The sequence below is a fragment of the Eleutherodactylus coqui genome, chromosome 8 (genome assembly GCF_035609145.1).
Source record: "Eleutherodactylus coqui strain aEleCoq1 chromosome 8, aEleCoq1.hap1, whole genome shotgun sequence".
NCBI lineage: Eukaryota > Metazoa > Chordata > Amphibia > Anura > Eleutherodactylidae > Eleutherodactylus > Eleutherodactylus coqui.
Genome location: NC_089844.1, coordinates 25,594,588 through 25,616,691, shown reverse-complemented (window position 1 = coordinate 25,616,691; position 22,104 = coordinate 25,594,588). Strand labels below are relative to the sequence as shown.

At 46.4% G+C, this 22,104-nt stretch overlaps 1 protein-coding gene across 2 annotated transcripts in view; it reads left to right on the top strand.

Moving 5' to 3' along the window:
• The window catches only part of GLI2 (GLI family zinc finger 2), a 152,041-nt gene that overhangs the window by 92,557 nt on the left and 37,380 nt on the right, over positions 1 to 22,104 (top strand). For both annotated transcript variants that reach the window (XR_010786320.1, XM_066575346.1), the window contains exons 4-5: positions 11,490 to 11,689; positions 21,878 to 22,069. Coding sequence is in view for 1 of the 2 variants with exons in the window: in XM_066575346.1 (XP_066431443.1) it covers positions 11,490 to 11,689; positions 21,878 to 22,069 (392 nt within the window). In the remaining variant the exon portion in view is untranslated. The remainder of the gene's footprint in view (positions 1 to 11,489; positions 11,690 to 21,877; positions 22,070 to 22,104) is intronic.

Here is a 22,104-nt window from a genome sequence, read left to right as displayed (position 1 = left end):
GGGCCCTCACCCCTATTACCTCATGGACTTGCCCCGCCCCCCCATTACCTCATAGGCTGTAAGCTGTTGTGTCCCCCTATTACCTCAAAGACTGTAAGCTCCTGTGTCCCCCTATTACCTCATAGACTGTAAGCTCTTGTGCCCCCCCCCCCCCATTACCTCATAGACTGTAAGCTCTTGTGCCCCCCCATTACCTCATAGACTGTAAGCTCTTGTGCCCCCCCATTACCTCATAGACTGTAAGCTCTTGTGTCCCCCTATTACCTCATAGACTGTAAGCTCTTGTGTCCCCCTATTACCTCATAGACAGTAAGCTCTTGTGCCCCCCATTACCTCATAGACTGTAAGCTCTTGTGCCCCCCCCCCATTACCTCATAGACTGTAAGCTCTTGTGCCCCCCCATTACCTCATAGACTGTAAGCTCTTGTGTCCCCCTATTACCTCATAGACAGTAAGCTCTTGTGCCCCCTATTACCTCATAGACTGTAAGCTCTTGTGTCTCCCTATTTCCTCATAGATTGTAAGCTCTTGTGTCCCCCCTATTACCTCATAGAGTGTAAGCTCTTGTGTGCCCCCCTCCATTACCTCATAGACTGTAAGCTCTTGTGTCCCCCCTATTACCTCATAGAGTGTAAGCTCTTGTGCCCCCCTATTACCTCATAGAGTGTAAGCTCTTGTGTCCCCCCTATTACCTCATAGAGTGTAAGCTCTTGTGTCCCCCTATTACCTCATAGACTGTAAGCTCTTTTGTCCCCCTATTACCTTATAGACTGTAAGCTCTTGTGCCCCCCTATTACCTCATAGAGTGTAAGCTCTTGTGTCCCCCTCCATTACCTCATAGACTGTAAGCTCTTGTGTCCCCCCTATTACCTCATAGAGTGTAAGCTCTTCTGTCCCCCTATTACCTCATAGACAGTAAGCTCTTGTGTCCCCCCTATTACCTCATAGACTGTAAGCTCTTTTGTCCCCCTATTACCTTATAGACTGTAAGCTCTTGTGTCCCCTTATTACCTCATAGATTGTAAGCTCTTGTGCCCCCTATTACCTCATAGACTGTAAGCTCTTCTGTCTCCCTATTTCCTCATAGAGTGTAAGCTCTTGTGTCCCCCCCTCCATTACCTCATAGACTGTAAGCTTTTGTGTCCCCCCTATTACCTCATAGAGTGTAAGCTCTTCTGTCCCCCTATTACCTCATAGACAGTAAGCTCTTGTGTCCCCCCTATTACCTCATAGAGTGTAAGCTCTTGTGTCCCCCTATTACCTCATAGACAGTAAGCTCTTGTGTCCCCCCTATTACCTCATAGACTGTAAGCTCTTTTGTCCCCTTATTACCTCATAGATTGTAAGCTCTTGTGTCCCCTTATTACCTCATAGATTGTAAGCTCTTGTGCCCCCTATTACCTCATAGACTGTAAGCTCTTCTGTCCCCCTGTTTCCTTATAGACTGTAAGCTCTTGTGTCCCCTTATTACCTCATAGATTGTAAGCTCTTGTGTCCCCTTATTATCTCATAGGCTGTAAGCTCTTGTGAGCAGGACCCTCACCACTATGTATGCAATGTCTGATTTTGTCTGTACATGTTTCCTCTGGTGCGCTCCCCATTCCTCCTCATAGACTGTAAGCTCTTGTGTCCCCCCCTATTTCCTCATAGATTGTAAGCTCTTGTGAGCAGGGCCCTCCGCCCTATGTATGTAATGTCTGGTTCTGGTGTGTGCAGCGCTGTGGAATATGTTGGCGCTATATAAAGATGACTACTATATGATCAGCTCCCAGCTCTGCCCTGGGTGACAATGTAGCAGACGTCTTCACACCCGCAGCGATACTTTGTCACACACTGATTACTGTTCGCCGCGCCGTAATAATAAGGGGTTGTTCCTCCTGCAGGTCGCGGCGCTCCTCGGCTGAGCGCTGCGCGGTGTTTACACACGGGAAATGTCACTTCTGTTAATTACAGAAAGCAGCGGCTTAATTACCTCCTGTAACAATGTTATTTAGCCTGCAGTAAATTAGACACAATCAGGCTGCAATAGGTAATTAGGGCGGATTTGCATGTGTACTCCGAGCAGCAGGAGATTGTGGGATTATGGATCACCTGGATGCCGTGATTTATCACACAAGTCGCTGTATCTCCTATCCAGAACATTCCAACACTTGATATGTGCAGCACGGTCCGCTCACGCGCCTACTAGACAGTCGCCGACCGAGAGCAGAAGAAGGCCTCACTGAGTGCGACTGCGATCCGTAAAAAACACGCTGATATTTTATGTGCGATTTTCGTACATTTTTGCTTTTTCGTGCTTTTTCGTGACCTTATTTTTGTGCTTAAATAGAAAAAAAAGGGAAGTTGGCCACTTATAGTCCCCATAGTGGTCCTCATTTTGGTCCCCATAGTTACAGGTGTTAAAAACGGATCACGCTCACATCATGTAATACGTTTTTTTTTAAACCACCCATTAACTTGAACCGCCCCAAGATACGACATAGGGCAGTTTGATTTGGGCCGTCCGTCCGAGTCCAAAAGCGTTCATATGAACAGAACCATTGAAATCAATGTCGAGCAATCGGCAGCGAAGACGCAGCTATGTTCCGAAACGCGTTGCGCTCTTCTTCTTGTGATTTGCAACCTGTCAGTTTTTAAACGTGAAATAAAGTTGGAATCTTTTAACGGGACCCGGCTGTGCTGGAACTTGTTGTCCGCTGCTGACTGGATTGTCACACTTGTTTCCAGAACGTCTGTCTGGGAGAGCTGATCGATTCATGTGGAGATTGTTTTTTTCTGTCCGTGGCAGTCTGGCTTCAGCAGAAGTGGGCGGTACCCGCAGGAAATCCGTTTTTACTGCATATAACTATGGGGACCATAACCCCCCCCCCCCTAGAACCAGGAAGTAAAGAGGCGCTATACGTTCTCACCATCATCCGTTTTTTTCTAACATGCTGAAAAAATGGATGGCTTTTGGATGACGCTCACATGGGGAAAGAACGACACACAAAAATTGCACAAAAAATCTGTCTAGTTTTCAGAGGTTGCAGTCGCACTTGCCCGGAGGCGTTATGATACTGCGGCGGATGTAGGCTCCATTCACACGGGGCGGTTCAGTTGCAATAAGAACTGCACCAAAAAGTGCACTGGTGTATTTTTACTGTTTGTAGTGAAATGTGGAAAAAATGCATGCCGCTTTGCAAATGCACTTTTTGGTGCCGTCTTTATTGCAACCGAACTGCTCTCACACAATGCCGGAATTTGCCCCCTGCCAATCTGGAGAACGGGACTCCTGTGTCCCACCCAGACTGTCACTGCAGTGAAGTCACTGTGGATGGAGCGCAGCCGGCGCTACATCCATTTCTGTGGGGCTGACCGAAATGCCCAAGTGGGTGCCGCTCAGGTTTCTCCACAGTCCCATTGAAAGTGATCCGGTGACCTCCTCACTGCGGCTGTGCAGTAACCCTGCAGTGAGGAGGATGGGGTACACAGGACCCCTGTTTTCGAGATTTATAGAGGTCTCAGGTTATTCCCTATCCTAATTTGTAATAGTAACATGCATAGTAACATAGTATGTTAGGCTGAAAAAGACAAATGTCCATCTAGTCCAGCCTCTTTCCACCCGACCTTGTTGATCCAGAGGAAGGCAAAAATAACCCAATGAGGCAAAAGCCAATTAGGCCATTTGGGGATAAAAAAAATTCCTTCCTGACTTCATATGGCAGTCAGAATAATCCCTGGATCAACGTTTGAATTCCTATCTGACCCCAGGACTGGGATCAACAACCCCGCTGGTCACCTAATGTCTATATCCTGTAATATCATAGTGCTCTAGAAAGATATCCACAGTCTCACTGCTCTTACAGTAAAGAACCCCCTTCTGTGTTGGTGATGAAACCAGCTTTCCTCTAGACGTAGAGGATGCCCTCTTGTTACCGTTGCAGTTCTGGGTATAAACAGATCATGGGAGAGATCCTTGTATTGTCCCCTCATGTATTTATACATAGTTAGTTGGTCGCCCCTTAGTCGTCTTTTTTCCAGGGTAAATAATCCCAGTTTTGGTGCCTCTCTGGGTATTCCAGTCCCGTCATTCCATGTATTAGTTTAGTCGCTCTTCTTTGAACCCCCTCCAGCACTGTAACATCTTTCCTGAGCACCGGTGACCAGAACTGTACGCAGTATTCCATGTGAGGCCTGACAAGTGCCTTATATAGTGGAAGGATAAGGTTCTTGTCCCTCACCCCTATACCTCTTTTAATGCACCCCAAGATTCTATCAGCTTTTGCAGCAGCTGACTGGCATTGGTTACTCCAGTTAAGTCTACAATCCACTGGTACTCCCAGGTCTTTTTCTATCTCAGTTTTCCCTAGCAGTACCCCATTTAGTTTACATTTCTCCTGCCCATGTTGGACATGAATATGTGCGAAATACATCCCTGAGGGCTCTTTCCCACGAGCGCATAAACGGCTACGGTAAGTTTTCACGCCCGCTCTGTATAGGCGTTTTTCTGCAATCATGGCCAGCACTTTCTCGTCCATTCAGATGACCGCGAGTGCTGATTATGGCAAAAAAAAATACGCCACACCCCGGAAAATCCTCGCTCTGCCAAAATCCTCGGGATGCCTTCCAGTGTCTATATAGAGGCACCTTTAAGCTTTTCACAGCGTTGGATGCTGCAAAAATGCCTCCCTTCTCTTTCCCTGCTCCCATAGGAGTCTATAGGACCCGCCGGCGTATATTGGCCAAAGCATAGTTCCAGAACAATGTTTTTGCTGAGCGTATATATTCTTTTTTTAGCGCTGCTGGCGTATTTACGAGCCATATATACGCCCGTGTGAATTGCTGCATTGGAAACTAATGCTTCACATGGGTACCATATATGCGCCCGGGCGTGAAAACGCGCCGTATATGCACTCAGGGGAATAAAGCCTCAGGCATATGCTGCTTGGTAGATTAGGATATCATGGCGTATAGTAGGCTCTGTTCTCTTCTTTACGACCCCTTGGGATGGTACATTTTAGACCAGTATTTTGCAAAAAGCTGGCCATGCCGTAAATATGATAAATATGACTCTTCTAAGCCACGCCCATAATATCAGTATACGGCCAAAGTGGGGAGCGGGTTACAAATTGCTATTATTTTCAGCACAAAACTACTGGAAACCTGGCAAATACAAAACACGTGAAAAATGTGGCGCAATGCAAGAAATGAGGTGCAACCACGTTAATAAATCTGTCCCTATGTGTTTCATTTCTACACCGTTTTAAAGATCCCTGCTTGCTGTCAATGAATGAAGACACTTATGTTTACATGTATGTATTCAGATGTAATACACCTCACATCTGAGGGCTTGTTACAGTTGTATCCGTCTAGACAGACCCTGAAGCTGAATAGATCTGCATCCTGTCCTGACAGTTTGTTACAATGTTTCAGTGCAGGTAAGGGTCCTTTTAGATGAGCCGATTATCGTTCGAACATGCGATTGATACCATCGTTGGCTCGATCGCTCTCGTGCCGCCTGTTTATACAGGCGGATACATCGTTCATACGAGAATCGTTCAGTCTTTCACTTTCGCTGTGACTGAGAACGAATGAGCGAGGGCTGGTTGGACTGAATGATAAGTGACCGAGCTGACAGTGATTTCTATGCCTGCATAAAATGAATGAAAAGTGAATGGTTATCATTCACTTTCACCTGTTTGAACTATTTTTTGAACAATAATTGTTCCGTCTAAAAGCCCCTGACGGCCGCTTGCACACGGACGGCCTGCCTTTGGATCCTGAATCGAAAATACCGCCCTAGCATGAAATGGGAAAGCGATTTTCCCTGCACACGAGTGGAAATCAATCGCATTTTTCCGCTCACGGAGGAAAAATCGCAGCATGCTCTATTTTTAGGCGGATTCTGTGCGGACGGCTTCCATTGAAGTGAATGGAAACCATCCGACCCGTGGAGCTTCCGCAATCATCATTGCGGAAAGGTCGTGGGATCATCGCCTAGTGACAGTACGGCAAAATCTGTACTGCGCATGTGTGCTGCCTGGACCATCAGCAGTTCACAATAGTGAAGATTACAGACAGGTATGCGGGGTCACCAGCCGGGCACAGGGTCAGATCCGACCCATCTACGTGCAGACAGCCCAACATGGATCAGTCTGGAGTCCAGGATGTTTATACGAGAGGAAGCCACGGATGCACTGAACAATGGTATGGAGCACCGGCCCCTGGGGGCCCAAGACAATGGATTTCAGTTTTGTGCTGTGGCCCTTGTAAGAGAGAGAGAGTAAAACCCAACTGCAAAGTTGCAGAGTAGCATAAAACCTCTTTTCACCTCCCTCTAAGTTCGGTCAGACCGCTGCTGAGACTGAAGTATGGGTATTGTACTGGAAGTGGCCTCCTCCTGCTACAACAGGGGAAGATCATCCAGGAAGTCGTCCGTCGTCTGCAGGAGATTCAGCTACCAAATCACAGTGAGACGAAAAAGATGTGAAAAGAACTGGTATGGAGGCGCAACACTCTAAGCTACTAGAAGATGTAGATCAAAGTCCAATGTGTGATGGTGGAAGCACTTCTTTTTTATTATTTTTTCAGAAATTAAAAACCAGCAATGGAATACGTGTTTCGGGGAAGAACCCCTTCGTCAGTTCGGCTGGATAGGACAACAGGATGCCTAGGGGGGTGACACGACTCCAAAGATGTATTGGATGTGTCGGAGGTCCTGTGTGCAGGAGGACAGGGGAGAAAAAGGTGCTTTAACAAGGTGCTTTCTCCCCTGTCCTCCTGCACACAGGACCTCCGACACATCCAATACATCTTTGGAATCGTGTCACCCCCCTAGGCATCCTGTTGTCCTATCCAGCCGAACTGACGAAGGGGTTCTTATCCGAAACACGTATTCCATTGCTGGTTTTTAATTTCATAAAAAAGAAGTGCTTTCAGCATCACACATTGGACTTTGATCTACATCTTCTAGTAGCTTAGAGTGTTGCGCCTCCATACCAGTTCTTTTCACATCCTTTTCGCTACACTCACGCCCACACTGGTGGAGCGTCATCTGGTTGGCAGCACCTCCACCATTCAAAATACTCAATCATTGAAAACTGTTTGTACTCCATAAATATTCCACCACCCTCACTGGGTCTTGCTCCACCCTCCTTTTTCATTTCTTTTACTCACAAATCACAGTGAGAGTCCTGGGAAGGATCACAGGTCCATCGACGGCTCCATGCATGTATTGTAGCAGAAGGAGGCCACTTCGAGTACGCTTTCCTTATTCGGTCCCATGGGACTTAGAGAAATGCAAAAAGCAGGTTTCTGCTTCTCACATGCTAATCTTCAACTTTGCAATTGGGTTTTATTTCTCTCTCTCTTACAGAGGCCACAACACAAGACTGAAATCTATGCTCTAAGGCCCCCATGAGCCCGTGCGCCATCCCATCATGTAGAGCACCCATGTCTTCCTATTCAAGTACACTATTGTTATTTCAACATAGGACACTGATATTCAGATTGAGCGTCTTTTTGACTACATCCTGTATAACTATGGCATTTGCTGGAGAAGAGCCTCAGTGGTGGCGTTGTCTCTGGCGGTCATGTGACCAGTTTTCCAGCAGGCTGATTGCTAGGAGAACATGTTTTATAGTTCATGCTTTTCTCAGCAGCCATAGTGGAAACTTTTCTTCACACTCCGTGTAATAAAACACAAGGCCTGCCAGAGAATTGTTACAATCACATTAAGATTTAGTCGTCAAGTACCAGCCTGTCTCTTTAAGTGGCTGCCCCTGCCAAATCTGTGAGTGCGGCAGACATGGCAGTGTCTCTGTTACACATTAATGGGCATTAATCTCCCCGTTCTGCCCAACTCCAGCTGTGTAACATCATCTCACATCTGCTACTACAAAGCATTCTGGCTGCAACTGCCAGCGCTGTAGTGATACCGCTCAAGCATCAGTGCCCGCTGCCACCTCCAAAGCTGCAGCTATGAGTAACTGCGCCACAGGCACAATTCTGTGTGTACAGCTGGAACAAGGGAGTGCTGATTGGTCCGTGGCTTTGACCACAAAATATTTCACATAGAAAAATTTTAAAAAGTCACAGTTATTCTACATAGTGGATATCAGTATACTTCTGACTGCGGTGTTACAACCTCTTCATTCCATCCAGAAACAATCCTTTACCAGGCATCAGACGATGCAATTACATCAGATATGGAGGCAAATTTGGTTATCTTAAGCTGTTTCTTCAAATTAGAAAACGGACGATCGTCCAAGGGTGCCAAATCAGGTCAATAAGGAGGATGATCTAGCATCTTGAAGCCCGGGTCAACCAGTTTGATCTGAGTGATGGCCGCTGCATGGAACCAGACATTTGTGTGCAAGAACACAACACCTTGTGCCAACTTTCCAAGCCTTTTAGACTTCAGTACCTCCTTCAATTTACCCAGAAGTGTTTTGTAATACACAGTTGTGATCGTAGACCTCTTTAAAAGGTCGTCCATTAGCAGTATCCCATCTTTATCCCAGAAGACAGAGCTGTCAACCTGGATGAGAACTTCTGCACTCTGGACACGAGGAGCCACTGTGTCTCCATTCTTTTGATTGCTCTTGTGACTCCAGATCAGGTATAAAAATCCGCCTCTCATCCATCAACACAAGTCAAGACAGGAAAGTATCAGTATCCTGGCGAAAGCTCTTCAGAATTCCCCAAAAGGCACGCTTCTGATCTGCTGATATTTTAGGACCTGTTCGGCAGATGCCTTCCTCGTGTCCAGATGATCATGAATAGAGATGAGCGAGCGCCAAAATGCTTGGGTGCTCGTTACTCGGGACGAAATTATCGCGATGCTCGAGGGTTCGTTTCGAATGGGCGACTCGAGCATTTTTGTATATCGCCGATGCTCGCTAAGGTTTTCATTTGTGAAAATCGGGGCAATTCAAGAAAGTGATGGGAACGACACAGCAACGGATAGGGCAGGCGAGGGGCTACATGTTGGGCTGCATCTCAAGTTCCCAGGTCCCACTATTAAGCCACAATAGCGGCAAGAGTGCCCCCCCCCCCCCGCACTGTCAGCATAAAGATCGTTCTCCTCTGCCACAGCAGTAACAGCTGTGGCAGAGAAGAACGATGTTAGCCCATTGAATTCAATGGAGCCGGCAATACAGCAGGTTCCACTGAAAGCAATGGGCTGCCGGCGATCGCAGGATGAATTGTCGGGAAGGGCTTAAAAATATAAGCCCTTCCCTGCAATTCATCCAGAAATGTGTTACAATAAAAATATATACCGTATATACCGGCGTATAAGGCGACGGGGCGTATAAGACGACCCCCCAACTGTCACCTTATACGCCGGTAATACAGTGGAGCAAAGAATAAAAATCATTACTCACTTCTCCTGGTGTTCTGCGGCGCTGCTGCAGGATGTCGCTCCCTCCTGGTCCCCGGCAGAGCATTGCTTTCTGGACGCAGGGCTTGAAATCCCCGCCTCCAGAAAACACACGTGCCTTCAGCCAATGACAATGATGTCATTGAATGGCTGTGATTGGCTGACGGCGTGTGTTAGCTAATCACAGTAGCTTTCTGGAGGCGGGGATTTCAAGCCCTGCGTCCAGAAAGCAATGCTCTGCCAGGGACCAGGAGGGAGCGACAGCCTGCAGCAGCGCCGCAGAACGCCGGGGGAAGTGAGTAATGATTTTTATTTTTTGCTCCGCTACATTCCCGGCGTATAAGGTGACAGTTGGGGGGTCGTCTTATACGCCCCGTCGCCTTATACGCCGGTATATACTTACCTTGTCCCGGCAGACGGAGTTCAGCGCGGCCGGCCTACAGTGGGTGTGAAGGGGGTGTGAGTCAGCCCTGCCCCCTGATTGGCTCAGAGCTGAGTCTGACTCACACCCCCTTCACACCCACTGCCGGCCGCCGCGGCTGAACTCCGTCTGCCGGGACAAGGTAAGTATATATATATATATATTTTTATTTTAACACATTTCTGGATGAATTGCAGGGAAGGGCTTATATATTTAAGCCCTTCCCGACAATTCATCCCGCGCACGCCGGCCCATTGCTTTCAGTGGAACCTGCTGTATTGCCGGCTCCATTTAATTCAATGGGCAAACATCGTTCTTCTCTGCCACAGGTGTTACAGCTGTGGCAGAGAAGAATGATTTGTCTTCTATATGTTTTCAATGGGGTCGGCGCTGCTGCCGCCGGCCCCATTGAGCGCATATAGAGAAGAGAACAGGAATCGCAGATAGGTGCGATCTGCGATTTCTATGGCCTAAGAAGGACCGTTGGGATTCTTGAAGCCTAAAATCACTCCTAACGCTTTCCCTATAGCAGCTCCGGCATCAACAGCACTTTCCCTGAACTATGTCAGAATGCATCTGTGGTGAGCCGCGGGAGGGGCAGATTTTAATACTCGGGTGACACCTGATCTCGCCAGCCACTCACTGCAGGGGGGTGGTATAGGGCTGGAACGTCGCAGGGGGAAGTTGTAATGCCTTCCCTGTCTTTCTATTGGCCAGAAAAGTGTGCTAACGTCTCAGAGATGAAAGTGGAAGTAACTCGAACATCGCGTGGTACTCGTCTCGAGTAACGAGCATCTCGAACACGCTAATACTCGAACAAGTATCAAGCTCGGACGAGTACGCTTGCTCATCTCTAATCATGAATTATGAACCCAACTCTTTCACTGGAAAGGCTCAGAGCCTCGGCTTATCGTCTTAGCAGAAATTTGCCGGTCTTCCAGAATCCTGTCATGGATGGCGTCTATGGTTTCTGTAATGGTCAACACTGGAGGTCTCTTGGAACGGTCTTCATCATTGATGTTGAAGTGGCCGGTTTTCAATTTGGCAGCCCAATGTTTCAGTGTGGAGTACATAGGCCACTTCTCTCCTAATGTTTGCACCATGTCATCATGAATAGCTTTGGCCAATATGCCTTTCAGAGACAGGAACTTCATCACTGCTCTGCTTTCTTTTGCAGTGAAATCCGCCACGTTGTCTTCTGGTCTACATACCATAAGAACCGCCCATGAGATCATGATAAAGCTTACTCTCAAAGTATTGCAAAGATTGAGCCTCCAAATGACAGAACTTGCATTGATGTGAAAACAAATGAAACTAGAAAACCAAATACTTACCAGCAACCCATTGTATAACTTGGGCATCTCCTGTATATAGTGATATGGACCATCCTGGTATAAGTTATACATAAGTTATATAAGTTGTACAGATTGTATAAGTTATACAACTCTCTGTATATAGTGATTTGGAGCATGTTGGTATAACCGGAGTATCTCCTTTATGTAATTTTATATGTACAGCTGCTATAAGTTATACATCCCCCAATATATAGTGATATGGACCATGCTGGTATAACCTGGGTATCTTCTTCTCTATATAATTATATATGTACATGTGGTATAAGGTTATACATCTCCTGTATATAGTGATATGCTGGTATAACCTGGGTATCTTCTTGTATGTAATAATTTGTTTTGCATCTTTTCGCAGTCCTCCAGGCCTCAGTGGCAGCCCCGTCATCTCTGACATCTCCCTTATTCGCCTGTCTCCTCACCCAGTGGGCACTACCACAGATCTCAACCACGCTCATCATTACATGAGCCCGCACATGGAGCATTACCTGCGATCTGTCCACGGAAGCCCCACCCTGTCCATGATCTCCGCAGCCAGGGGGCTCAGTCCAGCAGAAGGTAGGTGAATCCAAGAGGTATACAATCATTAAATATAACACAGTAGTAATAAAGCATCTTCATCAACTCATCAAACTGATTGTTACAATTGTATCCAGTCTACACAATCCTCTATGGACTCCAGACTGACACCTGTTAGCTGCACTGATACATTGTAACAAACAGGACAGGAGAGAGATTTGTGCTGCTGCTGCTTTTAGATCACAGAGGATTGTCCAGACCCTGTGTTTTCGGGACAGAATTCTGTCCTTCTCTGCCACCCCTCCGATTGGCTGCTTCCAGACCTCATTTTTGATTGTCCAAGCTGTCAGAGAGCAGGTATAGTGCATTGGTAGTCTAACACTATTAATGCACTGTGGGTATTAGGTAGTCTGAAGATTGTATTGGCCATCTTAGGGCTCATGTCCACGGGCAAAATAAGAATTAAAATCCGCAGCGGATTTTAACTCTTCTCCCGCCCGCGGATCCGCACCCCATAGGGATGCATTGACCACCCGCGGGGTAGATAAATACCCGCAGATCGTCAATAAAAGGAATTTAAAAAAAAATGGAGCATGAAAAAATCCGGACCATGCTCCATTTTCATGCGGGTCTCCCGCGGGGACGGCTCCCGCGGGCTTCTATTGAAGCCTATGGAAGCCGTCCGGATCCGCGGGAGACAAAAATCAGAGTTTACTCACACGCTCCGGTTCTTCTCTTCTCCGTGGCGCCATCTTCTCTCAGTCGCGGCCGGATCATTTTGCTTCGGGCCGGCGCATGCGCGGGGCACGTCACCGACGTCATCCTGCACATCCGCTGAGCCGAAGAAAGAAGATCCGGCCGCGACGCAGAGAAGATGACGCCGCAGCGAAGAGAAGAAACGGAGCGGATGGGAGGTGAGTTTATTCTTATTTATTGTTATTTTCAGCGCTCATGTCCGCGGGGCAGGAGGGACCCGCTGCAGATTCTCCATGGAGAATCTGCAGCGGATCTGATTTTCCCCGTGGACATGAGGCCTTAGATGACCAAAATGGGTCCTGGAAGTGGTGGATCCAAGGGTCAAAAAAGAATGACAACTGCAGGCAATATACCCCCTTCCTCTCCGATCCCAGTGCAGTTGGCCTGGACCTAGCACAGACCAATGATAAACGTAAGAAATAAACAATAATGGGGGTAGTAGTTCTTGTCCCTGAAGTGTTGGTGTGGTACCTCAGTGCAGTATGTCAGTGATGGGAAGAGACTTCAGGCCACAAACTGTAGATCGTAAAACAACTTATAATTATTTATTTGCTGGTAGTAACAGATATTTGACGTGGAAACGGTAATGTAGCTTTGCATCACATTTATTAGAAGTATTTGAAGACTTTGAATTGCACTAGTAGGCATTGCACTGCAAACACTTGAAACACTTCCTCAGAGAGCTGTGGCAGCACATTGCAGTAAAACGCTTCCACCTTTCATCCCTGGTTTTGTCCCATACTGTGCATAAAATCCACTGACTTGGTTCCTTCCTTTTCTCTCTGTTTCCCTTTTCTCTCGTTTCTCTCTCCTCCATTGTCTTTCCAGCATAAACTTGGCTTTTTTAGTATTTACACTTGATATCTCCTTCCCATTGCATTAACTATTGTAGATGTTCTCCTGGTTTCTCCACGGTCTGTTTCAGACTCCGCTGAGCTGGCTAGATTCTCCTTAGAAGACTCCTTAGAATGTTTGCCTGGTTTCTCCCCATTCTCTATCTTTGGCCTGTCTCTCCATGAACTCCAGGACTAGACTCTTTACCTTTTATACCTATCCTGTCCACCAATCCTGAGCCAGGGGAACTCTCTCTATCCAATCCCAGGCTAGCAAGGGGTGACTGACAGGTATTAGGGCAGGTTAGGGTGTCTTATGCACAGTCATGCAATGCTAGGTAGCATAAACACATCTAATTAACACATTTAATGTCATACACACATAATTTCACACAGTTTACATATTTAAAGATATATATATATATATACACACATTTTACATGAGGTAGCAATAGCACTGCTGTGGGACCCCAACTCTGGGGTACTACACCAGGACAGAGTTTTGTCCTGAAACTGGAGGCGTGCTTTAAAGGGGATGTACAAAGACTGACTTTTATCACTGATCCACAGTAGCCCATAAAGAGGGTCCCATGTTGCTCTTTACTTGTCACTGCAGGCTCACTTTGCCCACCCCCTGCAGTGAGGAGGAGACTGAATAGAGCAGTGATCACACCTGCATAGTGCCGCTCGATTCACCTCACCGGGGTTGACTGAAATAGTCGAGTAAAAGTGTTTGTCTATCTCCGTCAGTCGCACTGAAGGTGAAAGGAGCGTCGCTGTGTGTTCATGACCGCCGCTCCATTCAATCTACTTCTTACTGTGGGGGATGCAGTGAACCCACAATGAGGAGGAGAGGGGGGGACAGGACCACCGTTCCCAGAATCAATAAGGGTCTCAGCAGTGACAACTCCACTGATCAGACTTTTATCACCTACCCTGTGGGTAGTTGATAAACGTCAGTCTTGGTACTATATACTGCTCTCTCCTGGTTCTCTTCCTACCTCTCTGACCGCTTTTTCAGTGTTTCCTTTACTGGTTCTATCTCTGCTCCACTTCCTCTCGCTGTTGGGGTACCCCAGGGCTCGGTCCTTGGTCCCCTTCTTTTCTCTATCTATACTGCCCCAATTGGACAAACCATCCACAGATTTGGCCTCCAATACCATCTCTACGCTGCCGACACCCAACTATACACCTCCTCTCGTGAGATCTCTGGACTATTCCTCCAAAATATCACCGACTGTCTGTCTGCTGTCTCTAACACTATGTCCTCCCTTTTTCTCAAACTAAACCTCTATAAAACTGACCTCCTTGTCTTTCCACCTTCTAACCGACCTCCCCTTAACATCTCCATTCCAGTGTCTGGCACCATAATAACCCCCAGACATCATGCCCGATGCCTTGGGGTCACACTGGACTCTGACCTCTCCTTTGCCCCCCATATCCAATCTCTGGCCTGAACATGCCACCTGCACCTCAGAAATATTGCTAAAATACGGCCGATCCTCACCACAGACACAGTAAAGACACTCGTGGTCGCTCTCATCCACTCCCGGCTTGACTACTGCAACTCGCTACTCATCGGACTCCCCGCACTAGACTTGCTCCACTCCAATCCATACTAAATGCAGCAGCTAGGCTCATTTTTCTATCCAGTCGTTATTCAGACGCCTCTGCATTATGCCAGTCGCTGCATTGGCTGCCCATCCACTCCAGAACTAAATTTAAACTCCTCTACCTCACCCACAAAGCTCTGCATGGCGCTGCCCCACCATGCATCGCCTCCCTCCTGTCAGTACACCACCCAGCCCGCTCACTCCGATCGGCTAACACACTCAAACTAAACACCCCTGTAATACGAACCTCACATGCTCGCCTACAGGACTTCACCAGAGCAGCACCCATCCTCTGGAACGCTCTACCCCAAGGCATCCGGACAATTCCTGATGTACGAAATTTCAGACGTGCCTTAAAAATGCACCTCTTCAGGGAAGCATACCAAATCTCCTGACCTAGTCCCCCGCCCCTCTCTATGGTGCCCCACCCTGTTTGCCTTCTAATAAATGATCTGTACGTGAAATTTCCTATTGCCTGTGTTCCCCACCCCCTGCTCCTCCTGTACCACCCCCAACCCATTTGTGTCTAACCCAATGTATCTCAGATTGTAATTGTTGCAATTGTTGTATTGTTTTGCATTTATCCATGCCTGAAAGCGCTGCGGAATAAGTTGGCGCCATACAAATAAAGATTATTATTATTATTTATTATATATCCCCGTTATTTTAATTGTAACAGACCATCAGTTGTGATAAGTATTGTGTGTGTACAAATTTTCGGGCTCTTCATTGAAATAGTGTTTCTATTCACTGACAGCAAGCAAACATAAAATGTATTACAAGGAATTAAAGCTCAGGGCTTATTATAGAGCTGCAGAACTTTCCACCATGATGCATCGGCTTTGTTTCAACAAGACTGGACTTCCCCTTTAAGTAATTAAACCTGCAGAGTTGGCAGCAGGCGGTGAATCTCTTATTATACATCTGGCGCTGGATGATCACATTTTCTTATTAGATCTCAGTCTTAATCCAGGTCTGTCAAACACTGAATGAAGCGAAAGGTTCCTCTAATCCCCGAAAATGCTGGGTGTGCTGTCACATTGTGTAGGAATCCGCACACCTCGCCCGGGCCCGTTACACAGGAGGGGGGCTGTCCCACATCATTAGTCAGATGTACAAAGGACCCATTCACAGGCGGCTGAGAGCTTCTCCCATAATTGTCTTCTTCACGTCACCTGTCTCTTCCTGCTATGGCTTCTGCCAAATATAACACTGGCCATCAGATCACGAATCGGGCCTGTTGCACGTCTATGTATGGTATATACGGTCCAGAACAAAACTATTGGAAGGGGGCAAATAATTCAAGAAGGATATTCCCCATAATGAGTATTCTTGGCCCAGAGGTTCCCCTGCACTCCTCCCTGCTGGGAACTGCGGACCCAAGACCCTTGTTGTTAGGATCTGTTGGGATGGTCAGGCTCCACATTTAGGGCACAAATATTAACTGCCCCTTCCAGCCCTTAGGGATGTGGCCTAGTTTAAGGGGTTTTCTAGTTAGTGCATGAAATTTCAAGTTTTCACCCATCCAGTGGATGATTCAAAACTGATAGATCGATGGGGGTCCGACTGCTGAAACACTCACCGATCCTGCAAACTAGGGGTCTCGTCTCCCCTGTTCTCCCCACCTCCTGGTTTATTCTCCCACATCAACGAATGGAGTGCAGGTCACACGAGCGCATTGCTGTTCTATTCAATGTCAATGGGACTGCCGGAGATTGAAATATTGGCAGACCCATGGACATTGAATGGAGCGGCAGTGCGCTCGTGTGACCTGCACTCCATTCGTTGACGTGGGAGAATAAACCAGGAGGTGAGGATGACGGGGAAAATGGAACCTCTCATCCTTGAAATTGCGTACACTTACCGGAATATCGCTTTAAGGACTTGATGATTTGTGGTGGGTGGGGGAGATTTTCATCTCTGCCTTTCAAAAACAATCATTTTTATATTTTTGAGTCAACATGGCCGTATGAGGGGTTGTTCAGAGACTTCAGTGCTCATACTAGATGACATCAGTTGGGCCATCTTTCTTTCTTTTTTTTCACGTACGTAAAAAACGGGTTGCACTTGGATGACATTCGTGCGTTAAAAGCCAAAAGCATTACTTGGTGTCCATTGACATCAATGGGTTGTCTGTGTAATGCAGGACAGATCCTCCAGGGCAAGTGACGCTCTTCATAAGGACTCTCCATTGTGGCCAAGAGATGAGGATCCAGAAAAGAGGACCCCCTTTATTAACTCAGAATTCCCGAAAACGGTATTTAACAATGGGTTTTCCAAATTACACCACCCCTTTAAGCTTTATGTAGAGAACACTATACAGTCAAACTTTTGTACCGATATCGGTGGGTGGAGGGGGTACATTACCTGCAGTTGATTATGTCAACCCAGTTTTAAGCAGGACTACCTAATGGTCCATAGTGCATTGGTAGTCTTAATGCACTATACCTGCCTGGTGATTAGCCAGTGCTGATCACATGATTATTACTGACCAATCACAGAGCAGTGCATACTGCAATTAGAAAACTGTGGCAGCCATCTTGGCCACCCCAAAACTGTATTGGGGACCAAAGAAATATAAGAGTGTATGACACAATCACGTGGTGGTAATGTACCCTCTCCACCCTCTGGTCCCGAGACCAGAGAGTCACTTCAAAACTGTCCTTCAGTAGCTTTGGCTTTACTTTAAGGGTCTGATTATTCGGGTTCAAGCGTTATTGCAGTACAGAATACTGGTGCTGTTGTGTCAGCCTGTATTCTGCACTTGGACTACCTCTAGAAGCAGAGGGGCATTGTGACGGGTGCCCCAGGGCAACAACGGGTGACCTAAATCTAAAAATAGCAGGAACATACTAGTATTATGTGCAACACCCCAAAAGGGCAACTTAGACTTCTCTCTCCTCTATAATGTATAAGTAACAGTTGAAACCTGAGAGTTTGTGCTAAACTTTCCATATGATCATATATAAAGTACCACTTATTTCATGGAGTGAGACTCGGGATCGGCCGCGCATTTCCCAGTGTACTTCATCATTATCTGCGCGGCTCCGACCATGTTCTCAGCCTTGAACATTTTCTCCTTGAATGGATTTGGACAGAGGGTGACACTATTTATTTTTCCTCCGGGTTCCCGCTTCCCCCCTCTCCGCACTCTGGGTGTAGTTTTGAGGATTTGCAGCTGTGAGAAATTCTATAATTGGCTCTGGCAAAGTGCAGGGATTCAGGGAGCCAGACGCCGAGACTCGCTGCGTCCAACACATCTCCAGGCCCATGTGTGTCTCCTCAGCATCACGGAGAGTGGATCCGACATTAATGAGGCTTTTTAGAAGTTTCCTACAGGATGGAGGCGGCGCAGTCTGGAGCGTTCACACGCCGCGGCCCCTTCTCTACCCCCAAAACAAGCACTTCTGAGTTTTCTGCAAAGTAACAAGTTCTCCTTAATATCTTATGTTCTTCATATACAACACAGCGTTATTTTGTGTAGTGAGACCACTTGGACGGTCGCATTGCCCTTTATGTGGTCTCTTAACGTACCCCACTGGAGTGTGACTCGGACACAAAGTACGCACAAAGGGGGGAGTTTTTCACAAGGGGGGGGTTGCAGTCAGTTTTGTTAGAGACCACGTTGCCATTCTTTGCAACAAATGTATCAAAGTGCCGTACAATAATGCTAACTTTGAGATGTTGCTAAATATGTCTAGAGATGTAGAGTCACATTAAAAAAAATGCCACTTAAGCCGTCTGCACACAACTGGGTCGGATTCTGGATGTGGAATCCGACCCTGTACCCGACCGGTGGCCCCGCATACCTGTTATTTCTTTTCTTTCTCTGTGCTGCGTATGGTACGGAAGGCTCGCTGGCGGACATGCCCAGTATAGATTTTTTTTTTTTTTAAACCCCTGCTTTTCCGCATCATCGCTAAGCAATGACGCAGAATCCACAACCTTTCTGCAATGTCAATTACGGAAGGACCAAGGGCCGGACGGCTTCCATTGACTTTAATGGAGCTGTCCACGCGAAATTCACTCAAAAATAGAGCATATTGCAGATTTTTCTCCACGAGTAGAAAATTGCAATTTATTTCCGCTCGTGTGCAGGAAAAAGCGCTTTTCCATGGTATGCTATGGAAGATATTTGCTGCAGAACCCGGAGGGGGTTGCCTGCTACGGATTCCGCAATCCAAATCCGATCGTGTGCGGCCGGCCTTACGGGATCTTCACACTGGGCGCAATCACTGTGGGCATTCCGCAACAGAGCAGCAACTACACCATAAATCCACAGTGGCCAAATCTGCACCATTTAAGTGCAAGTTTGGCCACATTTTTAATTGCGGATCTTCTGCAGCATTTGTCCTTTTTTATTTCTAGGGTTGAATTCAGTAGCGGAAATCTACAATATGAATAGACATGATGCAGATTTAGGACCTGCAGCGTTTTTCAAAAATAGTGCAGATTTGTTGCAGAAAATTTCATGTGAATGAGATTTTTGATATCCGCGGCAATCACTTCCCATGTGAAATCACCCTAAATCCTGACGAAAAAGCAAGCCACGCCCACTTTTCACTCCACTTTTGAAAACTGATGTACACGGTACAAATGGCTCTGATGGTCCCACCCCAGATTGCACAATGTTTTGGAATAAAATATGCCAGAAAAAAAGGCTAAAATATGTTTATAAATCAGAGGCATTCAGGCATATTTATGTAGACAAGGGTTCCTTTCAGCAGTATAAGGCTTCATTCACGCGGGCGTATTTGTGCTTCATATTACGTGCGTAATACGGAAATTCTAAACCCCATTGATTTGCATTGGGATATGCGGACCTGCATTTTTCACACATGTGATAAAAATCACAGCATGTCCTATTTTGGTCAGTATTATGGACATTGCCGATTAATGTGAATACACAAGCAAAAAAATTACAATACGCAGTGAATGTGAAAGTGTCAGTCCATGAAAACGCAGTACATTTCACTGACTGATAACGTATACAGCAATGTGAATGAGCCCTCAGTAATATCTGCAGCTATGAGTATTAAGATGCCTCTAATGCATTTATCATATCTGGCGGTACCGCAGTGCGCCAGATGGAAGCCTGTGCCAGCTATCAGCTCAAGTAGGTTTCTGGCATACATAATCCTAAATGTGATAGGCCGTGAATAGCCACACCCACAAATGTTAGGCCCCACCCACTTGTTGAAAAAGCAGCATGATCTGGCATAAATAATTAAGGCATGTTTCACACGGGCGACAAAATCTCGCGATGCAACAGCACTACAAATCGCATGTATGTGAAGCCCCTGCTTTCCTATGGATTCCTTCACATTAGCGATGTTTTGTAGCAAGCGACATTGTGAGACTTCGCAGGTTGCTAGAGATTCCTGCGACTTGCAATGTTTCCCTATGGAACCTTCCTCTCTGTTGCATCGCACGAAAATGCGGTTTTCGTGCGGTGCGATGAAATGTTTGCAGTAGGAAATCCTACTGTAAAAGCCCTAAAATAAGCCTGTTCCTGCCTTTTTAAAAAATGGCAGTATTTGTCACAGTCTGACCCCAGTATCTGGGGGGCCTACATAGTGACTCCAGACATATTTAAATATGTAACAAATGTGTAAACAATGTGCGACACGTCATTAATTGGCACATTTTAAACTGTAGAATGGGGGGGGGGGGGTGACATCAAAAATCCCCCTGGTGATAACCGGCTGCAGTGTCATTGGCTGGATGCATCTGAGTGCTGTCCACACTGGGGAAAGAGAAAACTTTTAGTTCTTTATTAATCTTTACAACCCATTCTGAGCCGTGGAAAAATATATTTAAAGAAAAAACAAAACATTTTTTTTAATGAAGTCAATTAATTTGTTATTAAAAAGCTCCATTTCCATTGTAACAATAATGTTCTACAAACTGCATTCAGCGATCAGATAAGGTGATGCCCGGACCGGATCCGATCCTGGAGCCTTAACAATATTTGTATCATCTTTTTATGGGTTTTTTATTATTCTCTGCTGTGGAAATTGTTACAATGTTATTCTTGTTGTTGTTACAAAATGTAACTATTGATATAAATGTGATAACTGTCTGTGGCTGGAGGAACATTTCTATTAATGTCAGGTTTCCATTAAAAGGGCCACTGTGGCGATAAAACACTTTTCCACCCCTGCTCCATTCACCTGATTACCTGTCACACTCTGGACGTCTTCTATGTATATTGCAGTCACTTCCATGCACTGCGGCCTCCTGTCTGATACTTATCAGGCACCATCTTGATTTTTAAATTTCCATATTCATCCAAATAAACTGCAGTTCATAAGTATACAGTCAGGAGGATGAACCATCATCTCCTTCATTATAACTATGTGACAGGATCCTCTACTCATAAGCAGTAACTTTGATAGGAGTTTTGTGTCCCTCTCTAAAGAGGTTGTGTAGTAGAATCCATCACACAGGAATTATGCTGACTGAAAAATTGACTAAATTTGAGAGAACATAAAGCTGAGTAAATCTCAGGTGGTCAGATTGAGATCACATGACCAACCGAGGAGAAGGACTCCGGGAGTTTCAGATAGAAAGGAGTAAGGGCTCTTTTGCAGCACCCAACAGTCATCCCTGTGATAATCGCCCCTGTGCTCGGTCAATGGAGGCGGAGCTGGACGGAAAGACCTCCAGCCCACCGCCTCTGTTCACAGTAAACAGGCCGTCATTCAGGATGATCTAGTTGGATTTATGTGTCAGCAGATACTGAATGCAGAATGAATTACTGTTCATCGTTTAGTTGTTGGGTAAAAATGTACCTATGTTGGAGGGCTAGCTACATAAGGAATGAAAAAGTTTAACCAGAGTAGCAAGAAAACGTACTGAAATAACTTCAGAGCCGCATTTCTGGAATTAAATTGGAGATCTTATCTGAGATGCCGTTGCCTCCCCCCCCCCATCTCCATTCACTGAACTCCCTAAATATTTCCAAATGACGCAAAGGTTATTGGAGGAGTCATCTGGTAACCCGCTCTGCTCTCTCCTCACAGCTGCCCACGAGCACTTAAAAGAAAGGGGTATCTTTGGCATCGCACCCCCACCACCTGGCGTCAACCCCGCAGATTACTACCACCAGATGACTCTGCTGGCCGGACACCCCAGTCCCTATGGAGAGCTCCTATTACAGAGTGGAGCTGCGGGAAGTGCGGGCCACCTTCATGATTACCTGACTCCTATGGATGGTAAGTTTTTCCGTATGTCACGAGATGCTTGTTAT